Source organism: Olea europaea, chromosome 10, assembly GCF_002742605.1.
Source record: "Olea europaea var. sylvestris chromosome 10, O_europaea_v1, whole genome shotgun sequence".
Lineage (NCBI taxonomy): Eukaryota > Viridiplantae > Streptophyta > Magnoliopsida > Lamiales > Oleaceae > Olea > Olea europaea.
In genome coordinates, this window is record NC_036246.1 from 32,211,214 (window position 1) to 32,223,530 (window position 12,317).

Sequence of the window (12,317 nt, forward strand, 5' to 3'; positions counted from 1 at the left end):
TTATTTAGCATCAGTGATGCTATAACACCAGTAAGATTAGGCTATGTGATAGATTCAATGAAAGGTGGAATTAAGTTATTCATTTAATTGTACTTATCATTAAATGTCATATTAATGTTACCTAAACTGATATTTTAATATTAGTGGTACTAAATAGCATTACTCAAGATTGATTCCCTAAAAGTCAAACCATTTTCTTCCTCTTTCTTCTTTGAGATTTTATGTGATTAATTTTTAGGCCCTCTTCAAATTTATACCAACTTTTAGAATAGGCTTTAGTGTAATTTTCTTGTCTGAGATGCACATGCTAATTTTGCTCCAATTTCAATATCAAAATCTAGAAGAAAATCTGTTCCTTTTTTTAATATTCTACAAATTATTTGATTAGTAATTTATAACCCATTTTAAAAGGATATTACGAGTATGGATGGCAATCGGATCGAGCAACTCGTTGGCTTGCGAAAATAGGGCTCATGAGTGGCTCGAGCTTGTAAAAATACGAGCTCGAGCACGAGCCAAGCGGACTGGTGTGTTGGGCTCGGCTCGCACAAATGGCGAGCCACTCGTGGGCGAGCTCGGGCCACGAGCCACGATCTCACCCACGAGCCGCTCAGCTCGTGACTCATGGAAATTAAAAGGACCGTTTTGATCACTTTTTACGGTCACTGAATTTTTTCAGTGATTGTTTTGGTCACTAAATTTTTGTTTTTATTTATATTTTTTCCGACTTCTATAAATAATCTCATTAACTCCCAATTTTTTTTCTTTTTTTTAATCTCAATTCTCAACTCTCTTTCTATCAAGTTTAAACTCTTTTGTGCAAAATAGCTTCGATTACTTAGTCAATTATCTACAATTATACAATATTATTATTTTTTTTTTTATAGTTTATTCAGTTTCAATTTCAATTCATCCAATTCTTATTTCTCACTATATTTTTTAAAATTTCGTCCAATCCTTATTTCTCACTACATTTATACTTGTACTAGTTATTATATTTGACTTCATCACAAACAATCAAACAAATGGATCCACACTCATTTTTGGAAATGTTTCATCATGTTTGTTAAATTAAAAAAACTTATTTTGAATGTATGGTAATTATGCATTTTTTCCTTATTTATTTTCATTGTCCAAATGCCCCACAATATGTACAAGGGTAATTCTAAGTGTACATAATTTGGTTTACCTACTCTCATAGGCACGTGATCCCCACACACCTATTGTGAGTGTATGTAAAGTATTAGGTAAAAAAAATTAGGTACATCTAGCATTGTCCATATGTACAAAGTTATTATGTGAATGCTCAAAAAAATTATATTAAGGACCAATGGGATAAAAAAATGTCATATATTGAGACCTCTAAAATTTTATTTTAATAGGGTTAAATCCACCATTGTTCATCCAATTTGATTTTATTTCTTTATAGTCACCGAACCTTATATTTAGTGTCACTATGATCATCCAATTTGCTTTTATTTCATCGTGATCACTCAATTTCTTCTCACCGTGTTCACTAATTTTAAAAGGGATAAAACTATAACTTTATCTTATATATATAAAATAAATTAAAAAATAAAATAAAAAGTTATTTTAAAAAATAAAATAAAATAAAAAATTATTTCAAAAATGATTAATTAAAAAATAAACAAAATAAAAACTTATTTTAAAAAAAGTCTTAAAAAAAACTTTTTAAAAAAGTTAATTAGAAAAATAAAACAAAATAAAATAAAAATTTATTTTAAACCAGTTATTTAATAAAATAAAATAAAATAAAATGAAAACTTATTGAAAAAAATGTTTTTAAAATAAAAAAAATTGTTTTTTTAAAATTTATTTTATATATATAATGTAAAATTACCATATTTTTCCTTTTAAAATTAGTGAAAACGGTGAAAAGAAATTGAATAATTATGGTGAAATTTTATATAAAATTAGGTAGTCATGATAAAATAAAATCAGGATGACCAAAAAAAAAAAAAACAATACCACCCCAACCGTGACCTGTAAATGCCAGTGAAGACCGCTGTACGGCAAGTGCTTCCCATTACGTTTTGTCCGTGACCTCTACGTATTCTCATTTCATTTCCTTCCTAAATCAAATCTTGTAGATTCCAATTATTGCCGCAATACGTATTCGGATCGCTCAATTCTCAAATTAAGGATTCAAAATCAAAATCACGAATCGTATAATTAGAAACGAAATTGCAGATCGGGGCCTCCAACTCGTAAACTCTGACGGCGAGGCGCTCAGGTACGTATGTGATTTAGGTATCTGATTATATTTATGTACATAAATTTTTGATTTGTAATTCTGGGATTTTCTTTTATCTACCCATTCATGCATCTATTGTTGAATTATTTCAAGATTTCCACTGGGGTTGAGTTTTTACGATATATGTTTGTGATTTTCTGTTTGCATTTCTTATTGAAGGGATTTTGTTGGGCCTTTTCTTTTCTTTTCTTTTTACAGGAAATGTGAATGAGAATTAGCGAGTGGCGTCTGCTCACTGCTGATTCTACAGGTATAATTTGTCTGTGTGTGAAAGAATGACCTAAACTCCACGTTGTATTTTTTGTGTGGAATATTCATAATCGGAATTGATTCCCACAGAAATATTTTGATTTTCTTGTCTGAATTTCTCCTTTTTTCTTAGAATTACATTTTCCAAATGTACGGTTTTAATCTTCTTTTTACAGTAAAATCTGTAGGAAAAATAAATTCGAAATTGGTATGATTGGTGCGTCTATGGATTTAACGATTTAAACTTGCATTTGGTATGTAGTAGACCATATAAAGAACTTAGTACAAAATTAGCTCTAAGAGACTCCATTTTGGATAGTTCAATTCTCAAATTAAGGATTAAAAATCAAAAGCACCAATCGTATAAGTAGAAACCCAAATCCAATTGCAGATCGTGGCCTCCGACGCATAAGCTCTTACAGCGAGGTGCTCAAGTACTTATGTGATTAGGTATCTGATTATATTTATGTACATAATTTTTTGATTTATAAATATTACATTCATATATATATATATATATATATATATATATATAATTCACATTATTGGAAATTTGGAATACAATGATGTGTCTTGTTTGGATTATATGTAATTTATGGGAATTGTGTGGATTTTAATTTAGAATTGGGTTGATTAGAAAATCGCTTCGCTGAATTTGTCGTGTTTTGTTTCGAACAGAATGTGTGATTGAAGTGTTAAGAGTTTTAATAAGCTTATGCTTGTATAATTGATTCTCTCGAAGTTATATAAATTGGATTTCAAATTTTCCTTGTCCCTAGTGAACACTGGGGAACACTGAAGCATAACATAGAATGAATGTTTTGTGTTTTTTGAAAATTGATTTGCATGACTTTTTCTGACTAGTTTACACAGATTTCGTGCATTATCCAGTTTATCTGGGTGCATTGCACACTGTCCAATTCGAATGTGTTTTGATGCTGGGATGCACTGTGCATGATGAAAGTACAGATCACCCAAGTTACTGCCTTTGTGATTACTGATTTGATTTGGTGTACATCCCCTATCCCGACCCTAAACCTTAGCTTGAGGTACTGGTCCATTTGTTCTAACTGCCTGTTACTGGCATAGGTGAGGCAGATTGTGGTCAGAAATTTCTGCTAGCTGTATATGCAATGGAAGCAATTGATTTTTGCTGTACGATGTTAGTCATGGCATAGGTCATACTTCATGATGCTTCCAAGCTGTTCTGATATGAATCTCTAGATATGTTTTAACCCCCCCCCCCTTCCCCCCTTTTTTTGCATTTTTTAATTGTTTTGTGTTGGAGTTATTTTTTCTTATTAAGATAAGGTTGCCTTTATTTCCAACTTCAGTTTGGATAATCTGAAAGCCATTGTAATTATATTCTATCTAACTTTTGTATGTACTCATACTCGTTATGAGGTGTGTGAACACAACACAACCTCCATATTAAATCTTCCTTTCATGTCTCATGTCTCCTCTTAATATTCTGTGTTATCTATGCGTAATATTTCTTTGGAATTCTGAACTAGTAAAGTCTGTGTTTAAATATGAGGATCTCCATTACAATACATGAAGAAAGATTTTAATCTATACATAGAGCATCATGGTTGTGAAGGATTTTATTGCAGTAGTGATTGATTGAATGGAGCAGCAAAGAGTATTTATTTAGTGGATTTTAAAATTATTGGGAATAAGGCGTAGTTTGGTTCAAGTTGTTGTTGACTTGCTGCTCTCTCGCTTTATAGTGCGTGCGTTCACAGTTTAATAATTTCTATATGTGGCTAATGTATGTTAGTAATTTTTTGCAGCTGTGAGTTCGTGAAGTAAAAGATGGTGAAACTGACTATGATTGCTCGTGTCACTGATGGGCTTCCACTGGTAGAGGGACTGGATGACGGCCGTGATGTGCCAGATGCTGACTTCTACAAACAGCAAGTCAAGGCTTTGTTCAAAAACCTCTCAAGGGGCCAGAATGAGCCTTCAAGAATGTCGATTGAAACAGGCCCATATGTCTTCCAGTATCCTGTCATGCATTTTAGTAAAGATTTTCTATTTACCTCTTCCTCATGTTTGCGTATGGAGTTGACTAACTAGACAACTTCAACTGTAATGACTTGAGAAAACCTTGCAACTGAAACGAATCTAGATATCATTTTTATTATAACATTTATTTAGGAAAAAAATAGTGCCAATAATGTACTGAAAACATAATTTTTATATTACTACATTTTAATATCTTTATTTGCCCAGTGGTCATTTCCAGTTCGCTTCTTACTTTATACGCACCCTTGCTGTATTCTACACATCAATTGAACATTGTCCGATAATAAAATATTAAAGGGAGATTGGCTTTGGTGATTTTACATTACCTTCTTTACCGTACATCTTAAACCATTGCTTTTAAAAACTAATTTCTGACTTTCCATTATTGTTTTATTTCCTAGTATGAAATACAATTTTGTTGTACATGGATAACATGCCTTTTGAGACCTTTGGAAGATTTTTATCCAATTATCAGTGGAAGTGTTGTAGATGGATAACATGCCTTTTGAGAAATTTGGAAGATTTTTATCTAATTATCAGTGGAAGTGTTCAGTTTTTTTAAACGCAGAACTATAGTTGCTGCTTATAATGTTTTCTCTTTCCCTTCATTGAAGTTTTTAATTTCCTTAACTTGGATGCCTAGTCATATCATTGAAGGGCGTGTTTGTTATTTGACTATGTGCGATCGTGCTTATCCTAAGAAGCTTGCCTTTCAATATCTGGAAGACCTTAAGAATGAATTTGAGCGTGTCTATGGAAATCAGATTGAAACTGCTGCAAGACCTTACGCTTTTATTAAATTCGGTAAGCTATATCTTCGCTTTCTGTTATCATCCTTAATAAATATTGTGTATCTTAGAGTTATTTGTCAAAATAGATACTTTTATTTTCTGAGAAACTTTTATAAGATCTAGTTTCCACTTCGTTAGGGGTAAAATTTTTGCACTTATATGTTGATATATCATTCCTCTTTTCACTTGATTTTGGTAGATACATTCATGCAGAAAACAAAGAAATTGTACCAGGATACAAGAACCCAGCGGAATATCGCAAAATTGAATGATGAACTTTATGAAGTCCACCAGATAATGACTCGCAATGTTCAGGAAGTTCTTGGTGTTGGTGAAAAGTTAGACCGTAAGTGATTCCATCTTTGATGTTTTATGCCTCTCTAAATGTATGATATGTTTTCCTTTTGTTAGTTCACGGTATAAAATATTTTTGCATCCTTTTACATTTCAAGCTAACCTCTTGGGAGATGATAGGCATCCTATTTGTGAGGGTATTTTATTCTCTTATTGTTAATGGCATGCTTATTGTTTCTTTATCTTGTCTCAACTTTATAAAATATCATATTCGTGCATGTTTGCTTCGGGGCTTTTTGCGCATAAGGTTTATGTTCTTATTTTCCTGCATGTTTGATATTTATATTCTTTAACTGTAAACTTTGGCAGAGGTCAGTCAGATGTCGAGTCGCTTGACGTCTGAATCTCGCATATATGCAGAAAAGGCAAAAGATTTGAACCGCCAGGTTAGTTGTATTAAATGTACTTCAGTGCATGTTTCTTTATGGTCCTTTAGGAACCTGTTTTAAACCTCGAGTTTTCTTGTAACCATGGCCAGGGCTATTCAGTTTAAGGATTTAATCCATTTTTTGGTACTTATTTCTGGTGCTTTTTTATCACTGCAAAATCTGAGTACCACAATTACAATTGTCTGTATCCATTAGTGTTATTGGGAAAACCAACGTTTTTTAGGGAAAATTACAGTTGAGGTACCAAACCTTTCGTTTATTAGCAGACTTTGTCCAAATCTTTTGTTTGTACCCCGGAGGTAACAAACCTTCAAAAAATTCGCATCCGGAGTCCAAATTGACAGAAATCATTAGTTTGACTATTATTGCCCAAAAATTAAAGGTCTGACCAATTGTTGATTGATTTTTAAAGGGGCAATTTTGTAACTTTACATTTTCATATAAAAAATTTAAATAAAAGAATTATATTTAAAACCAAAAAAATAAAAAATAAAAAACTCCAATCATCATCTCCACTCACCCCTCCCCCCCCCCCCCCCCCCAAAAAAAAAAAACCAAAGTGAATCATATGGTAAACAACTATGAGAATAGAATATATAATAAAAGCAACTTATAATGAATCAATTAATTTAACAAAACTCACAAGATGGACAAATACCTATATACATGATTAGACTAATGTCCATTATTTTGGTGGGACTCGAATCTGGGATCTTTTAGTCTTGTTCGGTCTTTGCTACTTAACACTAGGTTGTTGGATTTTTGATTGCGAACTTTTACAATATTTTTTTTTGTTTCATTTCGTTATCACCTTCTGAAAATAGATGAGCTCAGTTACCTGCACACGAAATGAATCGTACTTTACTTTTCATTCTTCGATCGTTGGACGCAGGCTCTTATTAGGAAATGGGCTCCTGTTGCTGTTGTTCTTGGAGTTGTTTTCCTCCTCTTCTGGGTCAGAAATAAATTCTGGTAATGCTGCCATTGATGTGCAGCTGATAGTCACTGTTTCAGTATCTTTAATATGCTCGCAGATCGTTGAGGGCCAGAACATTTGTGTCGGTTGCCTGGTTCACCTATGCATTTCATCTTTGGAGGTGACCGGCAATTTTTGGTACAAAAACTACCTTTCTAATTCTGGGAGAAATCAAACCATGTTGATGTTGAGAATAGAAATATATTATTTTAGAGACGAATTGATACATCATCTGTTGTGGGCCGGAACAGATTTCAGTAATACATGCATTTGATATTATTCTGCATCCTTATTTTCTAATATTGCGTTTTTGGCCGACTGCAATAAGATGAGTGTTACAGGTATTGTATTAAATTGTGATGGGAAAAGGTGAATGATTTCAAATTCAACTCACAAATCTTGCAAGGAAAGGATGTGCATTTTGTGCTTCATTATTTTGAGGTTATCTAATTATAATCTTTTTTTTTTTTTTTTTTCCTGATTTGATTTTTGAGCCTGTTTGATTTTGGATTAAAATCTGATTTTAATATAAGTCAAGATCAAATAATTAATATTAATCATATTTTTATGGATTCTATAACTTTTCAATCACACGTTTCAAAAATTTGCATCACAATTTATTAAAAAATTTAATTTTAATTTCTACCAAACACCCTCGGCTTTTTTAGCATAATGTGTATCCCTGGGAATCCCCCCCACTTCTATGTGCAGCCCTCTTACTCCTTGCCCTGTTTTGTGCGACTCCCTAGTCTCTTGTTATATTGCGCATCACCTCTCCACTCCAAGTAAGACCATACCTATTGTAAGGTAAAGGCTGGTTTGGCATAGCTTTTGTTTGTGCTTTTTATAGGAGAGCTTTTTGATAAAGTTACTTTAATTTTTCTTTTAAAATTAATTTTGAAAAACACTTTTTCGTACAGAAGAAATTTTTACAGAAATTTTTACAGGAAGTCACATTGAACCAACTTTTTCCACAAACTCTTCTAATGACTGGAAGCACTTCTATAAAATCAGCCAAACGGGCCTCAAAAGCCATGCCAAGGATTTGGCGGTTGATTTTGATTGAGTTGGATAGGCCTAGCTAAGATCGATTTTGACTACCAAATAAAAAAGGTAGTTTTTTGTGATAAGAATATTATTACATTTTTTACAAGAATTCTAAGATTTCGAGCAAGAAACAATTTCTTACATAGTTACGCCGGCACAAATTATGTGAGATTTCACTTTCCCTTTTCGGGGATTCAATAGTTCAATCTCTTACAGTTAACATGTAAAAATCCTGTAAAATGGAAGCAATGAATGAACCTTGAGCCTAGCAATATATTGAGATCGCCATAGCAGATATCAGTTTTCATGTTCATAGGGTGCAAATAGAATGGATGAGTTGTGTCCCCCAAAGCCAAATGAATTAGAGAGTGCAACCTTTATCTCTAGTTTTTCCTTCTTTGGACCTACAAGTATTCTTGTATCCTGCGTTGCAGCCGGGAAAAAAATAAATAAAGGAAAAGAAAAATGAGGTTCAATAATAGGTTAATGGATTGTGATCAAATTAAAAAATACAGGTAAAGAGTAACCAAATCAAAATGATTAGTGTAATAGCTTACCATGCCTTCATCAGGTTGTTCAAGATTGATATTTGGATGGATCCATCCTGTCTGTATAGCCTTTTTTTGAGGGGAAAAAAAAAAAAAAAAAAAGGTCAGCTGCAGCGACAACAAATTCAGAACAACGGCTAAGAGGCTGTGAAGAACGTTAACACGTTACATGCAGTGTAGTCGTTAAAAGTAGCACCGGAGAAGTGGTCGTGCTAGAAACGAGCCCCTTTTTCAGTGAGAATTACACACTCAATTTTGACACTTTGATCCTTTCAAATCTATACCCATATAAGATTTTGAGTGAATCTCATGGATTGTGGACCTGAAATTTTTTTTTTTTTTTTTTTTTAATTTAATCATGTCTAGTGTTGTCTTGTCTAACTCATCAAACACTCCCTACACTATAGATTCCAAGAGTAGGAGAGTCCAAAGAAAGATTTGCAATGGCAAATTACCTTAACGGTTGCAATAGCTTCCACAGCACCGGCAGCCCCAAGTAGATGACCAACCATAGATTTTGTAGAGTTCATTCGCAGCTGAAACAAACACGATTCGCTCTAAAAATGACAAAGCTAATCTTTTAATCGAATTAGTGCTTAAGATAATCACCTCAGTATTTTGTCCAAAGCAGCGAATAATAGCCTCGAATTCTTTCAAATCATCTGATGGTGTCGAACTAGCATGAGCATTTATGTAATTGACATCTTCTCTAGCTACCCCTGCCTGAGCCAAGGCTCTCTCTATGCATAGAACAATTCCTGTTCCTGTGTTTTATAAGAAAATAATAGCTATAAGTAAACAATCCCTGGCAAATCATGCATTAGAGAATGTTACTACATGATTCCACGTCCCGTGTGGATGCCGAACTGGACCCACATATAGAGAAGGGAGCCATGTGACCGAAAAAATGATGTCACTACAAAATAAGGATCGGTCAAGCTTTGCCATAATTGCTTGACAACAGTGAAGCTATTAGACTTCTCCCTGTGCTCCGTCTAATTGGGTCGAACACTTAAATTTGTAGAACTCATCCCTACTTAAAAGAAGAGAGTAGTTAGCCTTAGCCCAATGCCCCGAACTCATTATAGGGGAACTAGTTTACTCAAGATTAATTGGATTCCAGCAAAACATCCCAATCGAAAAATATGACAAAACTTCTTGTCCCCTTTAAAAGAAGCAAACAAGATCCTCTTGGCCATGTGGCAGTTGGAGCAGCTGCCACATAGCAAAACGATTAGTGAGTATGCGAAAAAGATTATACGAAGAATCTTGTGAAAGCAATAACCCTATTAATGGGTGAATGCCACCGTGTAATGGATGGAATCATAATTTAAAAAAAGAAAAAAAGAAGAAGGTGTTTTAAGAGATTGTCCCCCGTGGCATAATCCAGTGGTGCAAAAGACAGGAATGAAGTAGTCTCAGCCTTAATGGCAGCCGCAGTGTGAGGGTTCGATTCCTGAGATATGGAATTGAACTCTTTGTGGGCATCAGTGTACAAGCAAATTCTTGTTTCTTGCCTTGATGGAACACATTCCGCAATTTACCTCTCTCATGATGCTCCAGGGGCGGGGCGATGGGATCCCTCAAGGTTGGGGTTCAACCTTTAAAAAAGTGTTTTAAGAGTCCTCCAATGATAAGGTTGTCTTGTCCAAACAGATGAAAGATACTAAAAAATTCATGGGCTTGAGATATTCATAATACCCCAGATATTAGAAGGAAAGCAAGTTCCTGTTCTTCATCCTCTTGCCTTGACAGCAATTCTCTATGGTGCCAGAAAAAGGCAATAAAAGGGTCGTTTGACAACGAGGTGGCAAGGGATTTGTTAGCTTTCATTTTTTAAGGTCAACAGAGAGAGTAAAAAAGAAGCCACAGTATATCAAATGCTCAGCCAAAATGTAAATGTAATTTGTATACATTATAGAAAAAAAATTTAACCTGGATTTCACATCAACAACCTAGCTGACACAGAGACACAGATGGGGACTCGACCAAGACAGCCAGATCATGCAAATAGCCTTAGATAGTGTGGGGGGGCTAGATGACAGACCCATGAGACCAGTCAAATCTGAAGGAACAAACAACTCCATCGATGCCCGAGTCATCTCATGCTGAAGGCAAATTAACGAGAATCTTACCACAAATAAAGTCCCTCTCACATAACAATGAGTCTCCTCTGATTGTGAATGTGAATGAATAAAACTCTAAACTAGCTAAAATAGAAATTGATATTAGCTTAGGGATAATGATCAACCTATACACATCTCAGTTAATGCAATTCACATAAGGATCACTAACTGGCACTTCCGTGGGTATAAATACAAGTGTTTCCAGGTTACACATTATAAGCCAATTTAATTCCACGTTAATGTCTTAACCATCAGAGTGTCCACGAGGATCATCATTCAACTTTGCAGGTACACTTTGACGCTTACAAGACCCACAATTTTACACCTGCTGAGGTTTGGTCCTAGTATACTTGGCATCAATGTAAATAATCAACAAAACCAAGAAACTAAGAGACAATGAACTAAACATCTTTCAAATCATATTGAGATGAGAAAATAAAGGCAAAACCAACTCAAGCATATACCCATGACATAAGACTTAAACATTGCATGACTGATAAAATAATCATAAGTTTGCTACCCGTTTCATTGAGAATATAGCTAAACGAGGTAGTAAATGCAAAATGCAGCGCTTGGACGATATGCTGAAACTTCTGGGATTGGATGCTTACCATCTGGACGTGGTTCAGTCATGTGATATGCATCGCACGTAAAGCTTCCACCTAAAACCTCTGCATATATAGTTGCACCTCTCCGCTAACATATTAATACATTCTTCAGCTTAAAATTTTGACATTATCGCTAAGAAATTTATTGAATGTACATACATGCATTTATTAAGTGACATAGAGGCATACCTTAGCGTGCTCTAGTTCTTCTAATAGTAGTACACCTGCTCCTTCTCCCATAACAAATCCATCACGATTCTGTTCCATAACAAAATCGAAACAAATGTTGATTGTAAGTGTGTCGAAAAGAAAAATAATAGTGTATTAAAGGATGAGAAATCCAAGATGGTGATTTAAGACTTAAGTGTGATGCAATACCATATCCCAAGGACGAGAAGCTTTGGTTGGATCCTCGTTCCTCTGTGAAAGGGCTCGGCAGGCAACAAATCCTCCCAATCCTGCAATTACTCATAATTTGTCGGTGAGCAGCAAGAATATGGATAACTAGAGTCACATCCTGACTGAATTATGACGAACCTAAGGGAATAATAGCTGCATCAGACCCACCACAGAGCATCATATTCTGACACAGGCATTGACAACAGAAATGAGAAACCTCGGAAATTAGGATCTTAGAAAAACAATGAAAGCAGAAACAAATTTAAGGCATTTGGACAAGAGGTAATATAGAAACTTACTGTTTCGCCTCTTATAATATGATTTGTGGCATTTAGTATACAAAAGTTGCTAGTAGCACAAGCTGTAGAAATTGAGTAATTTGGACCCATCCATCCCTGCAGTTTAGCAATCAGAACATATTTACAAGATTGCACGAACAATGTTCCGATTTTCAATGACTTATTTTGACATTATAATTTAATTTACCAAATCCATAGCAAGAATTGCAGAGCCCATGTTCGTCGATG

At 34.3% G+C, this 12,317-nt stretch overlaps 2 protein-coding genes across 5 annotated transcripts; one reads left to right on the plus strand and one right to left on the minus strand.

Annotated features, from left to right (window-relative positions):
- Positions 1–2,026: 2,026 nt before the first annotated feature.
- Positions 2,027–7,350, plus strand: LOC111401866 (25.3 kDa vesicle transport protein). Of its 4 annotated transcripts, XM_023029823.1 has the most exons (8): positions 2,027–2,254; positions 2,474–2,525; positions 3,614–3,702; positions 4,318–4,527; positions 5,196–5,356; positions 5,543–5,689; positions 6,007–6,083; positions 6,979–7,350. In XM_023029823.1, exons 4-8 carry the CDS (start codon positions 4,340–4,342, stop codon positions 7,060–7,062), a joined length of 657 nt encoding a protein of 218 aa, XP_022885591.1. In that variant the 5' UTR covers positions 2,027–2,254; positions 2,474–2,525; positions 3,614–3,702; positions 4,318–4,339; the 3' UTR covers positions 7,063–7,350. The 4 variants fall into 4 exon arrangements, with proteins under 4 accessions (XP_022885591.1, XP_022885592.1, XP_022885590.1 ...); XM_023029822.1 differs by lacking the exon at positions 3,614–3,702 and having other exon boundaries at positions 2,029–2,271; XM_023029821.1 differs by lacking the exon at positions 3,614–3,702 and having other exon boundaries at positions 2,029–2,254.
- A 918-nt stretch (positions 7,351–8,268) lies between these two features.
- LOC111401868 (3-oxoacyl-[acyl-carrier-protein] synthase II, chloroplastic-like) lies at positions 8,269–12,311 on the minus strand. Its single transcript, XM_023029825.1, has 10 exons — positions 12,277–12,311; positions 12,090–12,185; positions 11,929–11,974; positions 11,770–11,849; positions 11,581–11,649; positions 11,395–11,479; positions 9,267–9,421; positions 9,113–9,193; positions 8,667–8,726; positions 8,269–8,532 (listed from the first exon to the last, which is right to left on the minus strand). Exons 1-10 carry the CDS (start codon positions 12,304–12,306, stop codon positions 8,407–8,409), a joined length of 828 nt encoding a protein of 275 aa, XP_022885593.1. The 5' UTR covers positions 12,307–12,311; the 3' UTR covers positions 8,269–8,406.
- Positions 12,312–12,317: the final 6 nt, after the last annotated feature.

Bases quoted from the DNA above. Each gene is read 5' to 3' on its own strand.
- LOC111401866 (XM_023029823.1), top strand. From the start codon at position 4,340: ATGGTGAAACTGACTATGATTGCTCGTGTCACTGATGGGCTTCCACTG. The intron at 4,528-5,195 runs GTATCCTGTCAT...TTGGATGCCTAG, and splicing joins ACAGGCCCATATGTCTTCCA to TCATATCATTGAAGGGCGTG. The intron at 5,357-5,542 runs GTAAGCTATATC...TGATTTTGGTAG, and splicing joins TTACGCTTTTATTAAATTCG to ATACATTCATGCAGAAAACA.
- LOC111401868 (XM_023029825.1), bottom strand. From the start codon at position 12,306: ATGGGCTCTGCAATTCTTGCTATGGATTTG. The intron at 11,975-12,089 runs GTAAGTTTCTAT...TGCCTGTGTCAG, and splicing joins ATATTATAAGAGGCGAAACA to AATATGATGCTCTGTGGTGG. The intron at 11,480-11,580 runs GTATGCCTCTAT...TTAATATGTTAG, and splicing joins AAGAACTAGAGCACGCTAAG to CGGAGAGGTGCAACTATATA.